Source organism: Corvus moneduloides, chromosome 7 (assembly GCF_009650955.1).
Source record: "Corvus moneduloides isolate bCorMon1 chromosome 7, bCorMon1.pri, whole genome shotgun sequence".
Classification (NCBI taxonomy): domain Eukaryota; kingdom Metazoa; phylum Chordata; class Aves; order Passeriformes; family Corvidae; genus Corvus; species Corvus moneduloides.
In genome coordinates this window covers 33,215,133-33,240,455 of record NC_045482.1, presented here as the reverse complement: position 1 = coordinate 33,240,455, position 25,323 = coordinate 33,215,133, and the positions used below count along the sequence as shown (strand labels likewise).

The following is a 25,323-nucleotide window of genomic DNA, read 5'->3' as shown; positions in this document are numbered from 1 at the left end:
AATCCAGTTAATATTTGTAAAAGCTAATCTTTCATCCTGTTTCTGTAGAGCAACACATATTTGGGGCAGGGGGAGGAATTAAAAAAGACCTTCCTGAAGGAAACTCAGAAGGATGTTACGTATTCAACTAAGAGCTGGTATAAAAGCCTGGTCTTTAAGGATCTCTGCCTCCAAACATCACTAGTTACTTCTGAAAGTTTTGACCATGAGTCAAGACATTACTGAGAAGTAAATTTGTTTCAGGAATACAAATCTTATTGAAGAAGTCATAACAATATTTAGACAGATTGTCAGAATAATGGTAGCTACAGTTAAAATTTGTAAGGGAAAAAAGACAACAAGAAAGGAAGGAGATGGAAATGAAGCTTGCTAACATTCATAGAAGGGTAACTCAGACAGTTGAAAAGTCTTTACTAAAATAGGTAACCACGTAAGTCTCATTACATATTCCATCCAATACCCTGATATCTTTAATCATAGGACAGAAAGACAGAGTAAAACAGTATCACCAATATCTTCTGCACAGCACTTTTTTCATGCCACAGCATCTAAGATTAGTATCTTCAGCTTAGAACTTTCAGTTCAGGTACATCTCTGCAATGTTACATCATTTAAAGGTACTAATTCATCTTACTTTGCAAGTTACTCAAGTTATTAGTTACTAAGTTACAATTTTTTTAAATTATTAACTTCTAAATTTTAAAAATCCTGTAATTAAAGTTACAGCATGAGCCACTCAAAGGAATGGCTCAAATGCCAAGTTTCATGCACAAGTGACTCAAATTTTTCCACCTTAAGTTAGTTACGCTTTGTATTCTACATCTGAACTTCTATTTGATTTGAAATTTTACAGCAAAGTAAGTTTAAAAGGAAAAAGCAGGAGAAAAACCACATGAAGTGTTCTAATGAAATGCTGGAAGAGTTGAACAAACCTGTCTGCTGGCCAGGCTGTGGCAGGGCCTGGTTCTGCTGCGTGCTGTAATGGACAGAAACAGGGCGGTACTGTTGGCTGGAGTGCGGGTAGTGGTTGGGGGTACAGTAACAAGGTGGCATCTGAAAAGGAACAATCAGAGGTTTACTACCTGCATGCAGCTCTAGAGAAGGCAGACATCTAAATGCAAAATGCATAAAACAAAGATCCAAAACTTATTAAAAGGTGCAATGGATGTTAAATAGTTCAGCGATTCAAAAATCACTTATACTACATAAATACCCTCTTTAACAGCCACTTTCTCTACTTTCCTTGTAAAAGGAACACTCCAATTTCCACCAAGAGGCATTTGAGAGACAAGAAAACTATACAGAACATGAGTTTTACCAGCTGCAAGTAAATAGGAAAACCTGTGTGATTGTTGCTCCTCAAGTAAATGGAAGTCATTCATTACAAAACACATACCCCAGAAAAACCCCAACCCCTGAACAAAAGCACAGAGCTGCAGTTCTGCAGGGAGCCCCAGACCACATGAAAAGGTCCCGAGTAGAAGAGCAGAGTCAGTTTTTCACTGCAGCTTTCGGGAGGCTGGAAGGAGCCGTGGTACCTGTGGCACGGGCTGCTGCACGTATCCCTGCTGCGGGAGCACGGGCTGCGCCACGGGGTGGCCGGGGCCCGAGTAGGCCGGGCCAGGCGCGGGCTGTGCCGAGGGCGCTGCGGCGGGGGCGGCAGTGAGGATGTAGCCGGGCTGCTGCGGCGCCTGCAGCACCACGCTGGGCTGGAACAGCGCCGGGGCAGGCTCGGCGCCTTCGGCCGGGGGCTGCCGCGCGAGGCTCAGGTGGCTGAACTGCGATCCCAGGCTGTCTTGCTGCAGTCGTGGGAAAAACAGGAAAAAATACATTTGCAAATGCACATTCAAGGAAAAAGAAATAAAATAGCCAAATACCTCAGTAAGTTTCAGACAGCATGTCTCACATTACTGTGCATTAGCAACGGCAGCCAAAGAACAACGGCAAAGAAGATGGAACAGTAGCAAATTATCTTCAGGGCTGACAGCAGGAGAGAACATCCCATGTTCAGACTTCACTATTTTCACTGCAAATATTTTGCCTTTTGGATTACATCTGCCTTTATCTACTTATAGTGAGAACCCATTTGTCAAAAAGAAAGTTCAGAATTTGTGTCACTAACATTTTCTGACTGGACTCCAAAACTTGAGTGAAAACATCTAACCCCAGTTAAAATAGCAGGATGCATTAGTACTGCTGAAGTAAATTTTTGGTTTTGAGAGCTTAACGTAATAAGGTTCCAATCCTGAGTTACAAGGTACATTCCTCTAACTTAGCTATTATTCTACATGCAAAGATTAATTATCTTTTCATCTGAAACCAAGTAACAACAGAGAAAAATGTGTTCCAGTGATTACCCTCTATCTGTGTTTATTAACATCTGAAAGGATGCCACTGATTGCACTGAGCACTGCAGGAGTCCTGTGGAATCTGAAACTTCTGTTACTGTAACCCCAAGCTCCTTCTCTTTACAAGCAATTCAGCATCAAATTAGCAACATCCTGAAAATTAGAAGTGATCACTAACTAGTATTGCTTTTTTTTTTCTTTTTTTGCTAAACAGGAAGATTTGGTTCATATTTCAAAAGTGGACTCTCCAAACATGCAGGAACATTAAAATTATTTCAAGACCACTTGATTTTCTCTTAGATCATCCTGAAGATAGAAATTAATCAAGAAAAAGTACGTGCAAGCTCCATCTTTTGCTGATTAGCTACATTCACATTTTATGATGTATTTTTTTAGTTTCCAAGCTAAAGATATTAATTACTGCCGGAAGTATGAATTTGCACCTAAAACTTTATTTAGAATAAATACCTTTAGTATGTATTTAGTACATCTTTAAAAACCTTATTTCCATTAGATAATAATCTCACTTTGGTATTTCAGTCCTTAATGGTGCCTATTAAATGCAACTATAATGCTTTTCTACTTTGGATTTTACATTCTGCTTTTCCAAATCCTGAGTTTAGGGAGGAGATTCTGCATGTGAGTTTATCTTAGCTCTAAATGTGTCTGAAGGATAAACCCAAGCCATACCACACTGATTTCTGTTACATTACCAGCGTAAGTAAATTCTGATCTGGTCAGTTTGTCCTGCAGTGACATGTATGGTACAAGCAGGATTAAACCCTGGAACATGGCATTCCCAATAAATGGAGAAAGCACACTCTCCTGATGCCAACTACAGAGGTGTTACACTTGGATTGCAATCCAAGACCGTCAATCCTTTTCATTATGTTACATAAGCTACCATCAGCAGGAATACATTTTTGAAACTGCCAGGGCACTTAGTATTTGAACCCATTTCCTGAATGTGAAATGCTTTGAAATTACTACAAACCTGGAAGGAGTTTCCTTCTCTGCTTTAGCGCCTTCTCAAACTCTCAACTTCAGAAATGACATCCCTATTGACTTCAGCTAAAACTGTATTTATTATAAGACATTTCTGATTAATGTTGAAAATTAGCTATTGAACACTGTGGTGAGTTAACCTGGGCTGGCTCCTAAGTGCCCACCAAGCCACTCCATCCCTCCTCTAATCCTTAGCAATACAGGGGGAAAAAATATGATGAAAGGCTTATGGGTCAAGAAAAGGTCAGGAAGATCATTCACCAATTACCATTACAGGCAAAACAGATGCAACTTGGGGAAGATTAAATTTATTTATACCAATTAATAACAGAGTAGGATAGTGAGAAATAAAAACAAAACTAAAACCAGCTTCCCTCAACCCCACTGCTTCTTCCCAGACTCAACTTCACTCCCAAATCTTCTACCTCCTCCTCCAAGTATCACAAGGGATGGAGAATGGGGCTTGTGATTGGTTCCCGGTCATGTCTCTGCTGCTTCTTCCTCCTCACTCTTCTGCTCCAGCGTGCGGTCCCACCCATGGGATACCTTCACAAACCTCTTCAGTGTGGGTTCTTCCCACAGGCTGAAGTCCTTCAGGAGTGGAGTGCCCTAGTGTGAGTCCTACCAGAAAACCTGCTCCTGAAGGGCTCCTCTCCATGAGCTACAGCTCCTGCCAGGAGCCCACTCCTAAAGGCTCCAGCTTCCTTCAGAGCACCTGTGCCTGCTCCACTGTGGGATGCTCCAAGGGCTGCAGGGTGGATATCTACTCCACCATGGTCCTTCATGGGCTTCAAGGGGAGAATCTGCTTCACAAGAGTCTCCTCCCCAGGCTGCAGGCTCTGCTCCAGCTCCTGGAGCTCCCCCTTGCTTTCCTCCCTCTGGCCTCGATTTCTGCAGTTGTTTCTCCCTCCTGTCCCTCACACCCTTTTCCAAGCACACTCAGAGGTGCCACCAGTGTGAAGGACTGACTCAGCTTGGGCTATGCAGTGTCAGCCCTGGAGCTGCCTGAAGTCGTCTCCATCCAATGTGGGGGCAGCTCCCAGTCTCTTCTGCCAGGAGCCATCCCTGCAGCTCCCTGTTCCAAAACCTTGCCACATAAACTCAACACAAACACACACTCAGCAGAGTATCAGAGCAGACTTTGACCTGGACTCTAGTTCAGATTCTCCCTTGGATAACAATTCCCTTTTTCTAAGTTTCAGTTTCACTTTGTGTGGCTCTTTTTTTTTCCTGGTTTTTGATAGACTAAGATATTTCATTTCCAGCTTCTACTTATTAAACAATGGATACTAGAGAAATGGGAGTGTTGAAAGTTCTAGCAAAGAGGCTACAAAAAGGTAATCTCAGAAAATCAGAACAGCTGATCCCTCAGAATGTATTAAGGTTCAGCAAAAGAGCAAGCAGACAAGAAAACAATACGAAACAATGGAAAGAGGTTAATCCAGAGACACAAAAAGATACTGACTGGCTAACAAAACAGCACTGAAAAACTTCCCTTACAAAGGGAAATAATGTATCTCTAAATATAAAGATATATAGATATAGCCAATCTATTCCTTCTGAACTTAAAATGTTCCTGTCTTGGCCACTCAGGTGATGTGTCACTGTGATTGAGAGCCAGCCACTACCCTGGTATCACACAGCACTGAAAACAGCCAAGCAAAGGTCAGCAGCCACCAGACATGAGCCTATGCAGGGAGCAGAGAAGAGAAGGTGTAATACCACAGAGTATTGCTGTGCAGAGGAGGCTGGCAGGAGCGGGGGTGGGTACGACACTGCAGAGTACTGGACAGGCTGGGAGGAAGGCTGCAGAGCCCGCAGAGGCTGCAGAAATAACAGGGTTATGAACAAGGTTAACACCAGAGTAAGAGAAGTGAAAACAAGTCTTTTGTAACAGAAACAAGCAACTCCAGAAGAGCAACTCACTCCACTCAGAAACAGAATGGACACTTCTTTTTTCCTAAGCTTAAGACTGCATAGAATGAAAACAGAAGTAACACTGAGTAATCTCAGTCTCCCAAAAGACTTTGCTTTATTTGTAATACACTATATTAGCTATGTCACCAAATTGCTTCTATTTAACATTTAGTGTTTCCTTTAGAGAGACTAAAAACTCCTCATGCATCTTAAACACAAGCTCTTTCAAAGCATCTAAAGGCAGAATGAATTTACTACTAACCATAGATTCAAACATACTACTTTCATTTATTCAACAGTACTAAAATATTTTCTCTAGATAGCTATCATTGCTCATAATATTTCAGGCAGGTTTAATTCCAGCATCCATTGAGAAGGTAATCAGAGAATTAGTACAGAACTCATGAAGAAAACTGCAAATATTACATACACACTTCTGTGAACTAGGAAGAGTACAAATGAGACCTTTTTCAAAACAGACCAGCTCTACTGTGGTATACCCAGCTATCTGAACAGGTTTAAACAGGGAAAACAAACAAAGGTAAAGGTTTAAGTGAAGTTCTATAAGAAACTTTTTGTTAAAATTTAAGAACCATCTGAAAATACCGCAGGAGACTACAGCCAGTATCTTGGTGCCTGAAATAGCTGCTGTGGAGAGGGAGAACCCTCCCTTCTCCTGCCCATACATTTTGCTTTTCTTCTCCTTCTAGGGCTGGGGCAGTCTTTAATCTGGCCTATTTTACTAAACTCTTGTACAAGACAAGGATAAAACACATCCTGTACTCGTGTGTGTGGTTTTCTGAACAGAACAGGCCAAAGTGCTACTAATGAGATGTTCATGCTGTACCAGTCCTAAGCTACTCCTTCTGTGCCATGACTCCTGCTTGTGCTGTACAGCCCAGGAATTCATCTGGCTGAGAAACAACCCTAAGACAAGAAACCCAAGGTTCCAGTTGGATTAACTCTCTTCCCAGCTGGCGACTATATTGCTCTTAGTGCCCACGTAACTCCACAGTGCAATTAGGGATGAAGGTCCAGAACCTCTTGTTCTTGATAACAGAATATTTTCATACTAAAATTCCTCAGTATTTTTAAGAAAAGGCTGCCTGCCATGCTCAGGTTTGAGCAGAGCTGATAGTTCTGAGGACTGGGAGGGAAAGAGCCCAGTTACCCTTATCTGTGTGACTGTTCTTCACATGCACTGCAGCAGAATAAATAACCCCCTGCCCCTGATCTCAGAGCTGAGAGCCCAGCCCCAGTGTCCCTGGGCATGTGTTTGACAAGTGCACCTGTGAGAGGACAGGGTTTGCTCCGGGCTGGTGCTGGGCTGGGCTGGGCAGGGCTGGCTGAGGTGCAGCTCCAGGCACTTGGGTCCTAACAGGCTGCTGAGGCAGGGGAGGATTGTACACAACCGGAGTGCCATCGGGATTGAGGAACGGCTGACCTGCCAAGGGGAAAGAGAACAAACACAACCAGTTGCACCATCTAAGCTGGGAGAAAATAGACAAATGTATTTATAGCAGGCAAAATGAATAAAATAATAAAATAGAAAAATAAGTGAAGTCATACTATTTTATACGACAGATTCATGCCAAATGCCCACAACTACATTTATAACAGCAATGACTCCATGCAGCAAAAACCCAAACCATTTAAGCTAAACAAAGATACCCCAGTCTTTACTTAGTGAACACAGATAAATATTACTTATATCCTACTCATCTTGAAACTTGATTTTTAATCAAGTACATCTAATATGACAGGATTAATAAAAGAAAACCCTACTAAAAATACTGTTTTAAGGATCTTTTAAAAATTAAATCTCCTTTAATCAATTTGAACACCAATCAGAACACAGGAGAGCTTAAAGGCAAATATTTTTTGAAAATTACATAAAGTAATAGCTGCCCTGGTATTCCCATGACTGCTAATGAGATTACTGATAAAGGACTCTCTTCTCCTATATTCTTAGATTAATTGGCTTTTAGCTTTCAAAATAAATAGTATTATTCTCCTATTTAATAATTTGCAACCTCAATATTACAGCAATGGGCCAGTGAAAAATAATTTAAAAATAAACTCCATAAAAGTAAATTATAAAAAACCAGTGATTTCTTTTTGCGCCTGGGTTGGAAAAAACCCAAACAAATGGAAGGAACAAGAGCCCGGCTGGCGAGGACCTGTGCCTTCCTGCTTATTGACATGTGTCCTGCACTGGCTTATTCTGATGCTTAAAGGGCTCAATACTAATGTAAATTTTTCTCTCCTCTGATTTAAAGATATTCTTGTCCTTTCCAGAAAGGTATAAACTGAGCCTAAAGCCTTTGCACCCTGTCAAAGCAGACTAATGCTCCTCCAGACTTCTTGGTCCCATAATATTTAAATAAAACTGCCCAACATAAAGAGGGTAACAGTTACTGAAGAAAGGACAGAGAAATTCATGGCAGACACAGAGGGAGCATGAACAGACCTGCAAAAATAAGCTGCAGCAGCTGGACTGCAGCTCATCAGGTGATACTCAACTGAGCTTAACAGATTTCTCTTTAACACTCAAGAATTGGGAATGTTCACATGAACAGGGAGTCAGATTTTCTTATTTCCTTCTACCACTTCCTGCTAATCACCAGAGCTTCACTTGTTTCTTGGAGTGTCTGGATAAGAACTGTCTCTTCCTAATTCCCATCTTCAGCCAGTGAGAAGAATGGCTCTGCTGCCCCAAGGGCACAGAATCCTCTGTCAGAAACTTTGAGGAACCAATCTCTGCTTTTGGAACTCTGGCTGGCATTGGAACAATAAAGCCAGAGGAACAATTACAGAATACAACGATTCGAGTACATTGGGAATTGAAGTTTATCTGCACCTAAATGTTCCTTGTTTTCAAAGTGTTCTTCATCTTATATTCAAAGCTTATAAGACATTAACATAATTATAAAAGACTATTAATGAACTTATCTCTAAGATGACAAATACATTCTCCTCCAAATCCAATGGCTATCTATGAAAATTAGGTCCTACAGCAACTCATTTGTAACCAAATTTTTAGCAATTGATTCATATTAAGGAAAAAGAGGAATTTATCTATTTCAATGTTACACCTTCTAGTTAAAGAAATTGTTTACTACATGATCATTTTAACAACCCCAATGAGAAACAGTTTGCTTAAAACATCACATGTAGTTATATTCAAACATAATCAAGTCCATCTACAGAATGATGGTAAATATATCCTGAAGTATTTTCTTTTCTACCATGAAAACTAATCATTATACTAAAATTAAAACATATAATTTCTTAAAATTATGATGTTTTACATAAAAGGTAAATTAAAATTTTCAGGATTTCTTAATTTCTCCAAGAGGCAAAAGTTTGCCCAGAGAATGCTAACTCATTATTTAATCCAGACAGGCTATTACAGATCTCCTTGCATCTACATTATGAAGTATCAATTTCCTAACTACTTACTAAAAAATATCAGTATTGGCCAATTACACCAACACTGATTTAATCCTGTTTTAAAGTGGCAAGGAGAAGTTAAGAAACAGCATTTCATCCTGTGCTTCTTTCTTTCACTTGTGTTAACTCAGCCTTGAGCATAGAGATGAGAGTATGTTGCATCAAAAAAAATGAAGGATGATAAATTCTTTCAAGTCAAATCCTTTCTCAGGCTCTCTCCCCTCATTGAAACTGTTTTATAGTAGCACTGGAAAAGACTTTTTCCTCTCCTGAAAAAAGCTGAAACAACTAATTTAAGTTATTCTGTGTTCTGGATACTAAATCGTATGATTTTCATATTTTGTGCAAGTCACTCATGAAAATTTTACATGTAAGTTAAAACTCTTCTAGAGAAAATCATGTGAGTTTACTCAATCCTTTGATCCTCCAGTCATGCTTCCTTGTTAAATTAAGTGCATTGAACAAACACAACCACATTAAAAAATAAAGAGAAAAATAAAGGACAAAGGACAATACTGACACGAAGTCTTATGCAAACACTCGTGCATTTTTTTCCAAGCTCCCCAGTGTAACAGAGATACCCCCAAGCATGTACCAACCTGTTTGAGGGTTGACCAGCACACTGCCAGGCGGGATGCCCGCTGCTTCCAAGGGAAGCAGAAAGAAGCTACTGCTAGCAGCAGGTGCCACTTGCCCGCTCATGCCACCATCAAAGGAAAGAGAGTTAGTAGAGCTGACAGTTGGATACACGGCAGGCGTGCCAGGAGAGGGCTGGCTTAGAGCTGGCACTGGAAGAGGCTGCTGGCTGTGAGAGAGAGAACCCGTGGAGGACCCTACACTACTAGAAGACTCTGAACCTAGGAAAGGAGTAACGAGAAACTGGTTTTACCTGGAGACAGTAACATCATGCTCACTTTAAAATACACACCTGTAAGTGCTCACCCTGATAGCTCAGCATTAAGCCCACCATTCAACAGCAGCCTTGTCAATGGACTCCCCCTCCATCTCCCCTGGAATACCATTACAAGGTCCCTTCTGTGAACCAAGGGTCAATTCAGCACTGCTTTGCACTGCAAAGTGAGGCTTTCATATCTAGCTCTGGTTTTCTGGCCAGAAAATGAGTATTTGTACCTCCAGAATTCAAGGAGGTGATTGCTCACTACTCCAAAATTCTGGATTGGATGCACTGAGGCAGTGAACACCCAGCCCTAGTTCCTGCAGCTGTGCAGGTGAGGGCAGTGCAGGGAATGCACTGCAGGGCCCCGGTGTCCCTGTGGATTTGCCAGCTAAAGCCTCATGCTCTGCACACACAGCCTGCATGCAAGCAAGGACCAGTTTCTTTCCACTACTGGGGGTCAGATCTTCTCTGACTCACCTGTTGGACAATTTGCATTACACTACAACCTGCAACACTATTTCCTTCCTCCTCTGACAATTTGCAGGCTGAAATCAAGAACACAGCTAGAAAAACTGAGGGTAATATGGTAGCTTTAGCTCGGCTTTATGCAACAATTCAAATTTCAAAGGAGTATGAAATAGCCAATTGAAAGCAATAATCATTTTACAGATATGAATTACTATAAACATTGCAATGCAGTGGAGAACCAGACCCTGAGCTTCCTGAAAGCCAAGGCACGCAGCTAAAAGAAATGTTCCAAAAGTCCAGTATGGAGAGGTCTGTGGAACTGCTGTTCCCAGGTCACTCTACATCTGGAGCTTTAGATATACAGTTTATCAAAGACTTAATAAGAAGTATATGATACTTGCAGTACTTGGAAACAGAATATAGTTGTTTAAATTTAAAAACTCCTCATTAGCAGCCTCAATACAATCTAGAAGAAAAAGCAAGATGCAAGAAGCACTCTGATGGAATTTATCTACTGCTTTGCAGTCCTCCATAAAAGTTGCTAATTGTAACCCTTCTACATGTGCTTATGAAGAGAGCACAGCTTGAGGCATTGGCCTTTTTTATTGAATGAAGTGAAATCAAAGCTATTAATTGTAAACTGGGCGAGACAGCACATCCCAGCTCTGTAAAACCATCATTGCCTGAGCAGAGTTACTTGGATTCGTTTCCAAGTGTATTCACTTCTAGATTATGCAGAGAAGTGAGGCTGAAGCCATTATAACAAGAGCCAATTACATCCCTGAACAAAGTGAACAAACCCAAGCTCAACATGTGCCAAAACACCACAACCTGGAACTGCATGAAGCAACAACCATCAAGATGGGCATTCCAAACCTGGAATGTTAACTCTCAGAATGCCAAAATAAGGTTTCCAGCAAAAATTTTAAGAATCCATTTATGTTCTTGAAATTTAGCCAACAAAGACTTCTAAGAATGTATTTTATTGTCAGGTTGCAGTTTCTTTTCAAGCTGTGCCAAATAGCATCACTGCACTGCTAAATGGAGTAACTCTGTATGATGGCACAATTTTACAGCAGAAGTACCTTGAAATGGTTTTGGTTTTTTTAGACAAATATACAATGGACAAATAGAATTTGTTACTGTTTTTCTGCATTAAGATATAGCAGCGTGGCCATATATCTAAAAGGTAGTGGTGGTTTAAGGAAAAGCAAAAAATTTAAATACATACTCATTAGAAACCAGTTTTATAAATAAGATCAAAGCCAATATTAATAAGGCAAGCAATTATATTCTGCTTTTTTACAGTTCTACTTCAAATTCTGAAGCAGCCTACTGGTAACCCACCCACATATTACAAACCTCAAAATTCTCCACAGATTAGCAAGTGGATCAAATAATGTTGGCATTTAAATACAAATATTTACTAAATTTCATTTTTGACCCACAGAAGATTCATTCCCATATCTTCTGAGATTTTGTTTTCACATTAATTACAAATTAACACACCTTTGAAACCCAGACTCTTAGGAGTTTTTTCCCCAACATTTTTGAGTCTTAAACAGTACACTTCATTCCACTGACCTCATTTCTCAGCAATCTAAAAATTAAGCATTTTAGCCATATTCATTTAACAAAAGAAAGAGAACACAATATAAATAACTACCAATTCATAGACTTCAGTGCTGTTTTATCTGAGCTAGTAGGATAGCAGTGCACAGTTTCCTAAGACCATGCAATGCAGCTTTACCCCACTAGAACTGAAGAGCTGAACTCCAAGTATTTTATACAAAAATATTTGTGGTAAAAAACGTTTTCAAAGCCTTTGTATGAGATGAAATGCATTAAACTTCGAGCCAGCTACAACACACTTGAAAATTCTCCTTCTAAAGCCAGAAGTGTTCACCTCATTTATTACATTATGGATCTAGGGCTGGGTCCGTAGGTGTTCCATGTGTGCAGTCCCCGTATCCCGAAGGAATGGGATGCACGGAGCCTCCCCACCCAGAACACCTGCAGTGCACACCCAGCTCAGCCTCCAGTGCCTGCCCTGAGGCTGCTGTACCTGTCTTGGACAGCCTGCCCGTGCTCTTGCTGCTGCCAGAGCTGTCCCCGCGGGTCAGCACCGAGATGCCGCTGAAGCTGCTGGCCTTGGTGACCGCGGGCTTCAGGTTGCGCAGGGAGCTGTCGGAGTCGGTGCTGCTCCAGGGCCGCGGCTCGCAGTACCTCAGCTCGGTCTCAGTGCTGCTCTGGTGGCTGTTGGCCGATCTCCCTGATGCCTCCTTATTGATTCTGCAAGTTACAAACTGAACCTTTAGCACAAGCAGCACTTGCAAAATAAGGGAAAAGGGAAAGAAAAAGAAAACAAAGAACAGAAAGAAAGGGTAAATGCATGCAGAATACTTTGGGTTTTGTTTGTTTAAAAGGAAGCATCAAATACCTAAGTATCTGTCGTCTTTGTTGTGTGCTATTAGTTTCTTCCTCCTGGATTCTGTTGACATTTTAATAAGACAGCTTAATATTTATTAAGAAAATAGGAAGACAAAACAGAGTTAAACAGCAAATTTTCTTACCTTTTATCAGTGAAATAATTCTCTTGGGAACACAGGGACTGAGGGGCAAAGAAGTGCAGAAATTAATATGAATGGCATCTCGAACCCGTACTACAAAACACATACCAATCTGGAGCCTTGTGCATTATACACAGACATTTACAGCACCCTCTTTATATTATGCTGCCTGAGAAACTTTATCTCTTGGTGAACAATATCCATAAGGAAACAAGACTATATAAAAAGGCCCTTGTGCAGGAAATCAAAGTCAGCATCAGGATAGTTACAATGCTGGTCAGTTGGCTTCTATCAGACTTTTTCTGAAGTTACAATTCTTCCCTTGGGCTTTCTGTCACTTGCAGCTGGTGTGTGATTCCCAGAGCTGTCACAGCACCTGAGCTGCCTTGTCTTCTGCTGGGAAGGGTGGAGGGGAAGAGGCCACTGCTGCTGCAGTAACTGCTCACTGCTTTGGGTACCAGTCTGGGTATGCTACAGAGCACACAGAACAGAACCAAAAAGGCTGCTCCTGACTCAGATTATGTTGTCCTTGACTGTAATTACCAACAGCTGGCACAAAGCTTCTAAGGTACCATTTACATGGTAAATTAAGATGCAAAAAGAAAATATAATTTTATATCCAGAAGTCCATTCTTCTTGTTTGTAACTAAGGTGAACAAAAAAATTAAATTAGCCTCTCAAGAGCTCATTACTCTCTTCAGAATGAGAATCTGGTTTTGGATGTGCAAGAGCTACAGATAAATGTCAGAAGTGGATTATTAAAAGTAACACATATTTTTAAAGAAATATTTGCTTTGTTTTACTCAATATAATCACTACTTGCAATTGAATTGTAGCCTACAATGTTGTCCTGCATGGTATCTCCAGTCAGGAGATTAGACCATGAGATTCCTGACTGGAATTTCACATATGGGACCTCAAATCATTTTACTGTGACCACTCATAAGATGTGCTTGCTATAGATACAAGTGAGAAAAGAGTTTTTTGGTTTTTTAATTTGCTTGGGTTTTTTCTCCTTTCAGTTATTGCTCTGAGCAACAACTGAAATAATTGCAGTACCAAAACTCTGTAACTTAAATTGCAGTGGGGAACAAAACAATGCAAAGGGGGGAAATGCACTGTACTAGATAATGCTAGAGAACACTCCTAAATAATTCTTGGGTTGTTTGAGTTTCACACAGCAGCAATTAGAGAAAACAGAAGATTTCTCAGTAACTGCAGTATCATTTAAAACTCACTCAGGCCACACTCTCTTATCTGCTTAGTGTCATTCAGGAACAAAGTTTCCTGGAAAGCCACCTCTGCATGTATGTGTGTGAAGGATTCATAGCAAACAGTGACAGATTGCTTTTGATACATACATCTTGTGCAAATATCCTTTCTCTAGCTCTCTGATATTCTTCTTCACGTTCTTCTATGGATTTACTTCTTCTGTCATCTTTTAATCGTATTCTCACCTAAATTAAGTGGTACAGTGTCAATTTACACAGGAAAGCAGTAAGAATGCACAGTCAAATACAGCACTTGGAAAGAATAAGCTGTGTGTGCTTTACCTGGTTGTCATCTTTGTCTAAACTAGAGTTATCTCTCTTAAGGATGTACCGCTTCTGGAAGTCATCGCTCTTCTCATCCTTTATATGCTCACAAAACTTTTGGTCAGGTCTGAGAAAAGTCATTACAAAGAAAACGTTTATGGCTTTGCAAACACATGCTGTACATACAGTGGAACAAACTGAAGTATACTCAAGATTAATTTTAAATATACTTAATATTCTAACTGAAAGAATAATTTTGACTGTCCAGGCAATGGAAAAGATGAGGTGCACAGGGGTGCACCTCAGGACAAGTCCTGTCCTGAGGCATAACAAACCTGCTTTTAAAAACTTCTTCTTCCTTCAAAGGAACTGAAGCTGCAACTTTTGCTGCAACTCCCAATTAAGGTGGGGGCAAACCACATGCCCTTGGGGAATCAGAAGGGCTCTGGAATCCCAACTGGTGCCATGCAATGGATATTGGGCATGCATGGAAGTGAAGACAGGTGTTTGCTGCTAGAGCCGCAATACCTCAGAGTTCATTTCAAGGAAAAACAGAAGAAAGAAGGTAGAGGAGAAAGCACTGAAACTTAGAAACTGCTAAAACGAAATTAAGTAGAAATGAGTAAGAGAAGAACAATATAATGCAGGCAAGCAAGAGTTTCACACAGTCATAGGGAGAGAGTGAAGCAACAAATTACAAATATTGCTTTGGTATTTTATCTACTTTCTGAAAGAAAAAGTCGTATTTTGCAAATCCTTGTTATTAAAGAGAGATACCAAGTATCTGAATAATAGAACTACTGCTATCATAAGTGAAAAGCTCAGACAATCAGGAAATATTTGTCTAATAGAGGACAGAATGAATGTATGCTCTTCTCTATTTCTGTTATTTATCATTACCCAGGACTCCTGGATGGAGTCAGGGGAGCTTTTCCTATGAAACAGCCAGCCCTGCCTATTGGGTACTGGATGCCCAAACATAATTAGCAGGCATTTCAGAGAACCTTTAGACTGTCTTACCTCTTTCTTTTAAAGGTCTCTGAATTTACTGCCCTGCAATCACCAACTCCCACTCCACTGAGACGTGCCAGTGTGCACTGGGTGGTTGATGTCAGTAACATCCCTGCTCGGCGAGGGAGCCGCGAACCTGCCTATGAGGAAAAGGTAAGTTTGGCTTTATTCCACATGGAGCAGATCTCCAAGGTTTTCTTTCTAAATTCTTATTTTATATCCAAGGCGATTTAAAATAAGAATATTGAAAACATCAAGAATCTTTATGTCTGCAGGTTAGATGAAATGCCTGCTAATTAGTAACTACACCTACAGGGGCTTCCAGAGGCCACAAGCTATTTAAATATGGTCTAAAAAGATTTTAAAAGCATAAAAATTAAATGATCTTTTATTAGTTCTTATTCCACAGTTGAAGTGCTAGACTGAAGCTTCAGCCTGGAGATGCTGGTAGATGCAAAGGCAATAGATTTGAAATGTTTGGCTTTCTAGGTCAATTTAGACATAGATTGTACAGCCAAAGCAAAACCACATATATAAATAATGTAAGTATTCAACATATATTTAGGCTCTACATATTTTTCTAAAAACTTTTGAGGAGAAACTGTTTACTTAAGTGGAATTTCAGTGTGGCATATCATTTCAGTTCTACTGACTCTAAAATAGGGTGGATAATTGGATTTTTTTTCTCCCAAAGCTCTAAAGACTGTACCTAGAGACTGAGATTAGGATGCAGGCACTGTAAACTCCTGTTTTCATGTTCAAAACCAACAAAAAACAGTGTCAGGCAAATGCTTTAAGTTAAAACTAGAAACTAGGTGGCATAAATACGTCAACACATTAGACCTTCATCTTTTTGAGAGAGAATGAGGAGACAGAGCAAGTGCAGAGGACAGAGAGAACAGCTGGGTCCCTTGAATGAAAACCTCAATTCTGCACAGCTTTCAGAGTTGCTGTGGCCCCAGTGCTACCTCCTCTGCAATACGGATTTTCCTGGGGGTTTCTTCAAGAACTTCCCAGCCCTCACAGTAAAGCAGCACGCCATGGCTTGTTAACCTGGTTGACATTTCCACTGATGTTTGTCTTCCCTGCTACCTTTATTTGTAAGGCCATGAGAGATCTGTAAGCAACATTATTTCAACTTCAACAGCTGAATTTTCCCAGTAGAATTTTACAATAAAAAAGCCAAAGTTGTGCAAGTCCCCTCCCTTTACCAAATCAGAAATGACCCTGTTCTAAGATAAGGGCTGGCTCTGCTTTCCAAAAGAAGCAAAGAATGTACTTTGTACACTTTACTGGTGTAAATATTTAAACAAATAAACAGTTGCTATAAATTTGTATTCCACAGAAACAAAGTTAGCAATGCGTCTCTGCCAGAAAAGCAACCAAAATTCTTAACTTAGAGATAACATCCTTTTTTCCCCCAAAAGAATTCAAACATGAAACATCACATTATTACACAGCAGAACATGAACAGTAAAGAGCTCTCAACTACCTCTCCTTGATGCCTGTTCCCAGTGAGGAAACAGACCTCACCTGCTACAGCATCACTGCCTCACACATCCCAGGCATTAGAGCTATGCATCAAAAGGGGTTTTCAAGGCTTTGACACTTACATTCTTGTATTGCTAGTTTTATTTACTATGACTGACTTCCCACTCTGGTCCACGTTGTGCTCTAATCCAAAGTAAGCAGCTACCCTGTGCAACAGCATTCTATGGTAAGATGTCATTGGGGGAAACTTTTTTCTTGGTACTCTGGAAGAAAGGAATAGTAGCTTTATTAAATAAACAGGAACACTCTTGAATTCTTTTTTCCTATGAGAGTACAGTACTTACTCATTATTACCAATGAAATCTAAAATTTCCTGTTCTAATTTCAGCAGCATCATTCTGTCCCTGAAAATAAAAACACAGCAACTCACATATGAGACACTCCAATAACTGCGGTTGTATTCATCTTAAGAATACACAGATCAGAGCTGTGATCAAGGGATGATGGCAGACTGGAAATAGGACCACCAGGTGTCAAATGCAGTATTTTTAGGACAAAGTATTCTTTTTTTCCTATATTGTATTGAACCTTCCTAGTGAAACATGCTGTTCTGCTCTCGCATATCAGAGTACACAGATCCTCCATGAAGTCTCTGCCCAAGAGGCTCAGCAGGAAGTGCAGTCAAGGAGAAGACAGGCTCCAGGAGGAGAAGCAGTGCTGAGGTTGTTCCTTGTTGGTTGGTGTGGGCAGAGGGGATGTGCAGAGGCCTCGGCTGGCCCTTGGATTGTGAAGGACATCAAGGGATCACTGAGAAAGTGATGGGGCACATCACCAACAACCAAGGGCTTAAAGCTGGCACATGTGGCAACATGCTGACATATCAGAAATACCAAAAGCTAAAACTCAAGGTGGTAGAAAGGAACACTGCTCTTGAAACTGCTTGCACTGGTTCTAATAAACTGTTAAGTTGCAATGAAATGCACTGATGCTCAGTTCATAATCTGTGCACATCAATTAACCAAGCTTCCCAGGCACTGTGCCTGGAAACCCACGGAGATCTTCACCTACAATTCCTTACTTCCACTGTGATACTTCATGACTTCAAACAGGAACCACCTACGAGTCTCACAGAGGTCTGTGCTTTCTAATTTTACTCTATAGGACTATGGCTTTGGCCATATTGTGGCTCATTTCATGTTTTTTCCCAATAAAATGGAATCCAAATAAATTATCACATTGGAAGTCCTAACTATGATATGAATGAATAACAAATAGCAGTGAAACAGCTTTTGTAGCAGAGCACAATTGCACCAAGTTAATTTCTTGCCTTGTGCTACAGCCACAAACCCAGCACAGAACCCATGAGGGCAAGAACAAACAAGGCAGACAGGGACACACTGCAAACCTCAGAGCAACAGAACCAGGTCAGCTCTGTTGCTAACCAATGATGGACTTGGATTAGGTCAGATTTGGTTTCTGATATGCAGAATGAAAATCTCTAGCTACAGTTATATGGTACAGCTAAAAAAATGCCTTTATCTATAAATTCAGTGCAAGACAGATTAGAGTCAGAGAAGACAGTTTGGTCTCTAACAAGCAGGTGCTAAGACAGTACAAGGTTTAGAGACAATGTATTGAAGTCCCTTCAGGGAGAGACTGCACACAGACTGAATACATTATTTGCATATTAAACATTAAAAGCATTTAAATCATTTCAATGTCCTGAACCTCTGCTCAAAAAGCAAACCAATTACAGGGGTGTTTTAGACAGTCTGTGCAACAGAATCTCACCCTGAATAACTGACATGGAGGGTTAGACATTTAAGAGGGGGAAAAAATAAAACCACAAACAAAAAAATAGGTAGTGTGACACCTCAGGCAACAAGAGGAAAGAAAAACGTAAAGAAAGCTGACATTATTGATTCTTACCTGGGATTGTTTTTTAATGTATTTACTAAAAATTCATGAAGATCTATACCAGTGGAATCTGTATACTCCTGGCTGGAATCTACGGGTGAGGGAGAAGAGAGCAAAATTACATTCTGAAGAAGCTTTTTTCCAATTATTGCTAAACATACTCTATATAGATCAATACTATATAACCATTAAGTACATTATTGCCAAAATTGAATGTTTCCAGTTTCTAGGCAAAAGGCCCACAAGTCAAAAACAAAACAGAAAACGCCTCCCACTATCCCCTAATTCAAGAGTAATACAGAAGCAGAGGTTTCAGTAACACCACCAATCTATTAACAACTGGCTGTATGTTGTGAAGCAGTTTATCACCTTGAGAGACCTGATTTCCATCAGCCTGCCACATTTTCTCACTATCATACACTGCAGTGTTGTGTACACATCTGTGGAGCAGCAGCCTATCTACTGAACTACTGCATGTTGCCCAAAGAAATTTTGCAGTTCAGAATGTAACAGTTTAACCTTCACCAGGTGGTGCTTTGTACTACTAAAAATCCTTGTTCTGTTGGGCTTTGTTTTCACAGCATCATGTTTAGATGTTTTCAAAAAGAAGTCTCAACCTTCCCCCTCCTTTCCTGTTCCAGTGAAAGTATTCAGTTACATACTATCCTCTAAAATCTGTCCCTGAAAGAAATTATTTAACCCCAAATCTTCCCTTGCATGAGCACCTTCTAGTTCCAGGCACTAGAATTCAAACCAACAGATGTTGGAACAGTATTTTTGGAATTGATTTCTTCCAAGAACTACTTATGTGTTAACCTAGTCTTAACTGAGTTAGGCACAACTCAAACTTATGCCCAGGTCCCAGCTCTTCCAGCTGCCCAGAATGTAAATGAAACCAAGTAAGTCTGAGCATTTATGGTTTGGAATTCTTTCGATTCTGAGGAGGAAAAGGCAAAAAAAAGGCTATGCCTGGTAAAAACATCAAGATTCAATAATTATTTACTTCAATTTTTCTAATTTGCAAGTGAGCAATGATTTAGTTATAATTACTAGAACTGATGGTAAGATTCCATAATTTTCTATTTTGGCACATCCTATATTGGGAAGTAATTAACCTTTGGAGGAGACAGTGGTTGAATTCAGAACAGCCACCTCCACCACAGGCATTCTATCACTTAGCTCTCAACTCCCCGTCATTACCTGCTGGGTATTTGGGGGTGGTGTTTAAGGCATCATTTCAAAGTCTGAGATTTATAAATGCAGGTAAAGTCCACCATCCCAGAGCTTTTTATTTCACAAATACCTGGCTGCCAGCTGGGACAAGCTGCACTGAAATTCCACATAAGGAATGCCTTATGGAATTGTGGGACATGAAATGGACAAGTGCCACTTGTCTCAAAAAGAGTTCCAGCTCTAAAGGTATTTCCTATACTCTGTCTCATCCAAGATATTTAGGTAAACATTCTGGATATTTAAAGCAAGAGCTGTCAAATGATTTGCCAACTTAAATGCATAAAGTCCTCTACCTGTAGGAACCATTATGTAGCATGGACAAAATTATGTCATTGATTTCACAGCTCTCTTTCAGATTAAAATCCAAATATTTTCAGCACATAGACTGTAACTTCAATCCAGAATGCAGGAATATTTAAGTGAAAACATAATACTTGTCGTTTTTATTTATGTAGTTCTACCCTTACTCCAAAACTTTATAGAAAAAAATCTAGATACTATCAAAAGTAAAACAAACAAAGGAGAACATTGACTCCTGTTGAATGAGGATCAGAAAAAGTACAAAGGAAACTGTGCCACTCACTTCAGTTTCACAAGTCCTGTAACAACAAAGCCTAGGAATAGGACAGGAGCTTCCACTAACTTGTGAAGTCAACTTAAAGAACCCTTGGACAAAACTGAGACAACACAGCTGTTTTTATGCTGCTCTGTACAGCCAGACAGGAGAGAAAGGAAAAGCATTTGCTGGAGTGTTGGATGCAGTCTCAAAAGCTGTCTTTCCTTTGGAACCAATTCCTTCTCCAGCTCAAAGGTGTCTGATCTATTTACTTCATTTGCAAAAAAAATTTAAAAAAATAAAGCAATGTTTATGCAACAAAGACCTGGAAGCAGAACTGTATTTTCATATGTTCTTCATCTATACAGTGTATTGAAAAGCACAGGGAGAGATAGCAAACCTCTTGATAACATTTTTCTGGACAGTTTATCACTGGATTTTTCCTTTTCTGATTCATCTTTTGAAGGTTTTTCTTCTTTTTCAAAAGACTGTGACAACTGGATCTGAATTTTCTCCTGTCAAAAAGCAAAAATTAGTCACCACACAAATGATTTCAAACAATACCTGCAGGAGAAGTGTTCTGTACTATATTACCTGCAAAATAATGAAGTAAAAAAAAAATTGTCTACATATTCTGATTCCACATGTGCTCCATGTGACCACACAACAAAATTATTTATCAATAAATCAGAAAGTACAGAGAAGGCATAGAAAGGACCACACACATTTTAGAATTCACACACACTTCCAGGCCCTGAATGCTATTGCAAAATGAGTTCAAAGTATCTTCTCCATACACGTAAGAAAATATTCCGGTTTTTCAGGTGTATAAATTTTATACTGTCTCTATATTTTTAAGTCATGTCTCATCCACAATACTTTTTTCCTCCCCATTCTTCACAGTTCTTTTACTATAAAAGCTTGTTTCAAGTTTTGATTTGGTTCATACCAAGAAAAAATAAAACAAAAAATTTGATTCTAAGACAGACCAGCATTTCTAGATCCACAAAAAAAGGGAAACATTTACAGTACAATATATCAAGGCAAAGTTTGCAAACCTGTCCTCAAGGCTTAGTTTCATAACTTCCTGTGTATTTTGATAGAGTAGCTTTGTGTACAATCATCTCAAAATTCATGGTTTCATACCAGTAGGTGAACTATTATAAAACCTGTTTCTCAAATACAGCAAAAAGTTTCCCTCTGAAATTACTGACATAATGGTCCCCTAAATACCCTGAACAGTGCAAGACTGCAGTTTGTTTTTCATGGCTCTTCACTCTTTCCGGAGGTTGCCAGTGAAGGACCAACACATTTCAGACAGCCAGACCTGAGGAGTTTGGGAGCAATAGAGTCACTGTGCCTGAGGGACTTCCACAGGAGCAGTGGCCAAGTCCTGTCAGAGCCAGACTCCCCTGTCACCTTTCAACTGCCTCAAATGTCAATTCTGCTCCCCCAGATGCCAGCTGAGTCCATGCTGTCACCTCCACATTCCCAAGAACATCTAATCCTTCCCAATCCAGAGAACTGCCCCTCAAGCACTCTTGCCTATCCCTCTTCTGCCCTGCACCTTAATCCTTTCCCACACAAGTCCTCACTCTTCTCTCAAGCCCATTCTCACCCACATCCAGGCCCCTCCTCTAAGCTCTGCTCTTGTGTCATTGCACAGCCTTGATCTCACCCATGGAATGCAGCCAGAGTTAAATTTAGCCAGGATCCACCAGGCTGGAGCCTGTTCACGTGCCCAGCCCGCAGCCACTCTTGCCTGTGCTGGCACAACAGGAGCGCTGCACCACCCAGGCTGTGCTCCAACAGTGGTTCCCATCTGCAGCTTTGGGGCAACAGCCTTTTCAAATGAGGGAAAAAACCCCAAGAGTTTTACCAGCTCTCCCTTTCACTATGACTTTTCCCCACACTAAATGTTCCAATTAAACTTCCTAATTCATGAACACCCACTAAACAGCATCTCAGTGTGAATGAAGACTTCTCAGCTTTGGACAGTGGCTATAACCACATCTGATAAATACCATCCCCAGTCACCAGCAAGGAACTGTCTCATCTGATTCTTTCCTAGTCTTGAGAATTCACTTGGCTACAAACCTTAAGGAGACCAGAACCAGTCTTTGCATTCCTTACCTCATAAACCTGGGTCCAATTCAAATGACCAATTTATTTGCCACTATAAAATGCACTACACTTACCATTCACCAAGTAGCTGTGTAACCTTTATTCAAGAAAGAAATGTTTTTTCTTATTAAGAAATTATTCCTGACTTGGATTCACCAATGTGTTACCCTCCGTGTTACAACACCAACAACGAAAACAAAACTATCAGTAAATTAAGGAAAATTTCATCATCTGATGTTTATTCACCAGGAAAGTGACTGCCAACTTCTAAACTCATTCCAAGTAATGCATACAGCAATAGTTTAGTCAAAGGATCTCAGCAAGTAATCATTTTCATACTTCCTTCCCCAATGAGAGCTAAAAAAAGGAATCACCATCTGAACAGCCAGTTCTGCTACTACCACCAGCTCTACTTAAAAGTGTGATACACCAGAACTGGGTACCAAAGGGCACTTTCTTGTGATTTCATGCTATAAAAACTGTAGCATCTAATTAAATATGACCTACTTGACTGGAAAGCTGCTGAAAAATCTTTTAACTTCTCTTCCCCTATAAAACTCTCTTAATCCCACCCTGTTTGCAGCAGGTCTCTGCTAGCATTTGGACTGAACAGACTCCTTGCCCTAACTCAGATCACCCATCCCAAGCCCTCACTGTAGAAGAGGAAATTATCATCAAATTTTGATTAAACAAAGAAAAGCCAAACAAACACCCCAAACCATCAAAACCTGATAAATCCCACCACCTAAACACATTTGGGAAAAAGGTAAGAATATTTCTGAAAGCCCTACAGCCTGAGACTGGGCTTTTTACCAGGAAAACCAACATAAGTCAATAGATACTAACATTACAGCCCTTTGCCTTCTCCCCCCACTTCCTCTCCATCAGGTTATTTTACTTTGCTTACAAAGATCAACGTTTTGAAGGTTTATTTACTTGTTACCCATAATAACAACTGTCATTCGTATGAAAACAACTCTTCCTTAAAAAAGGCTGAACTGGATCACCCTTTACTAGTGCTTGTACTTTGTATTGGAGCATAAGAGTCAGAACAACCTGATGTTTACACAACTGATGGCAAGAGAATATAGAATTAGTGTTACAAAGATAAAAGATCAAACATACCACAGTTATGTTCTTCCTCTCACAATAAATTTGTAAGCTTGTATTTCACAGCACCTTTTAGTAAAGGGCTGCCAGTGCTTTTTAACAAGGATTAAAAATATGCAAGGCTCTTATCTAGGTTTCTCAGGAAGAACCAGTATCCTGTTTCATGTTGCAATTGAAAATAGAAACACAGATCAGAAAATAAATTGATCTGCTTGAGACAATTTCTTTGGTCTGTCACCCTCTTCCATCAAAGCCTTCTGAGGAGAAACAGCCAGTGGTGCCAGGAGTGCCTTGGCTAAGTGCCTCCTACACCAGCCTGTGTCAGGAATTTCACCCTGCTGGTGTGAAGGGGGGACTGATGAACAGTCACAGACAAGACCATGGAGTTATCCCCAAACTCACACCAGTCCCTAGTTGAGTACATATATTTTTCATCCTATCAAGACTAACACTTCTTAATAATCAAAAATTGGGATTCTTCAAATATCAGCAGCAACATTATCCTGAATTTAATTCTTACTGTGTCTTAAAATCCATATTAAGTATTAACACAAAACTGGAAGCCACATTTTAGTTGCAATCACGGGTACAACAGAGCAGTGAGGGGAAGGGGAGGGGAAGCATCAGAGGCGATTCCCCTGCTGCCAGAGACACCTGTGCAAGGCATGCTCTTCCTTCTCTGAGCCACTGGAGCTCCCACACATGCCAAGCACAATTAATGCTTCAGAGTGTGGGGTTGCAGGCAGCCAGCAGCTGGCTGGCACTGATGAAGAACTCTTCCATGCTTTCCCTAAGATTGTTTGGGAAAGAAGGCCAAATGGGTGAAGAAACTGCCTGTGTGAGTTGTTACAGAGGGTCATGGGGGACCTGTGCCCCACAGGATGTGCACTCCAGCACCAGAACTTGTAAGAGATTCCCACTTCTAACTCTCCAACACATTTCTCCACCCTCCAGAGAAGAACTAAATTTGTTCTTGCAGTCATTTCTCTGCACAGCTATTGGGATTCATAAGCCATTTCTTCTACATTACTGCTTCTAAAGAAAACTCACAGCTAGCTCTAATTTTGTTCTTAAGGCAATCTGCTTTATGGTATTCCTTTTGTACAAACTTACATTACCACACAATTCAGTTCATTCTGCAGAACCAGCCTTGACATCCCTTCTACTGCTGTAGGGATTCCTTTCAAGAGCCACCTGGCAGCACACAGCTAAGGACAGATTCCCAGAGGACTTGGCCACAAATGCCACCTGAGGAGAACATTTCTCATAAATGTCTGACTTTAAACCATTCAACACATGTTCTTGTGTAGTGCTGGAGGTTGGAAAATCCTAATGCCTCTTATGTTGGAAATACACCATATGGATGAACAGGCCACCAGATCAGGCTTCTGTCTTCCTGTAATTCGCCACAGTGACTGAGAAAATTAAACCCCACTGTTTCAGACTGCACAGCTCAGCTTGACCAGATCTCTCAGTCTATTTTGTTATCTTATGGGAAACATTACAAAAGGACTGTAAATCATTGTAAACATCAATAGCTCTTCTATTGGCTTTTAATCTTTTTACTCTGCAACCTATTCCAGAATATGACTTAGATTTTCATTAAAGTAGCAGGGCCAGTTTCTGAATTCCTCTAGTAAACACTTCAACTTCTGGTGTATTAGTGAAAGCCTACAAAAATACTATT

The 25,323-nt window shown here is 40.3% G+C and overlaps 1 protein-coding gene across 15 annotated transcripts in view; it reads right to left on the bottom strand.

Annotated features, from left to right (window-relative positions):
- Positions 1–25,323, bottom strand: part of R3HDM1 (R3H domain containing 1) — a 79,668-nt gene that overhangs the window by 15,848 nt on the left and 38,497 nt on the right. For 7 of the 15 annotated variants that reach the window (XM_032113672.1, XM_032113675.1, XM_032113682.1 and 4 more), the window contains 14 exons: positions 20,803–20,917; positions 18,626–18,704; positions 17,041–17,100; positions 16,819–16,959; positions 14,213–14,321; positions 14,021–14,116; positions 12,663–12,700; positions 12,530–12,580; positions 12,155–12,381; positions 9,323–9,580; positions 6,560–6,714; positions 5,076–5,177; positions 1,539–1,799; positions 933–1,053 (listed from right to left, as the gene is read on the bottom strand). In XM_032113672.1, the coding sequence (XP_031969563.1) occupies positions 933–1,053; positions 1,539–1,799; positions 5,076–5,177; positions 6,560–6,714; positions 9,323–9,580; positions 12,155–12,381; positions 12,530–12,580; positions 12,663–12,700; positions 14,021–14,116; positions 14,213–14,321; positions 16,819–16,959; positions 17,041–17,100; positions 18,626–18,704; positions 20,803–20,917 (1,813 nt within the window). Of the gene's footprint in view, positions 1–932; positions 1,054–1,538; positions 1,800–5,075; positions 5,178–6,559; positions 6,715–9,322; positions 9,581–12,154; positions 12,382–12,529; positions 12,581–12,662; positions 12,701–14,020; positions 14,117–14,212; positions 14,322–15,214; positions 15,346–16,818; positions 16,960–17,040; positions 17,101–18,625; positions 18,705–20,802; positions 20,918–25,323 lie in introns of those variants that run through there. The other 8 variants (XM_032113678.1, XM_032113683.1, XM_032113679.1 and 5 more) reach the window with 7 other exon arrangements.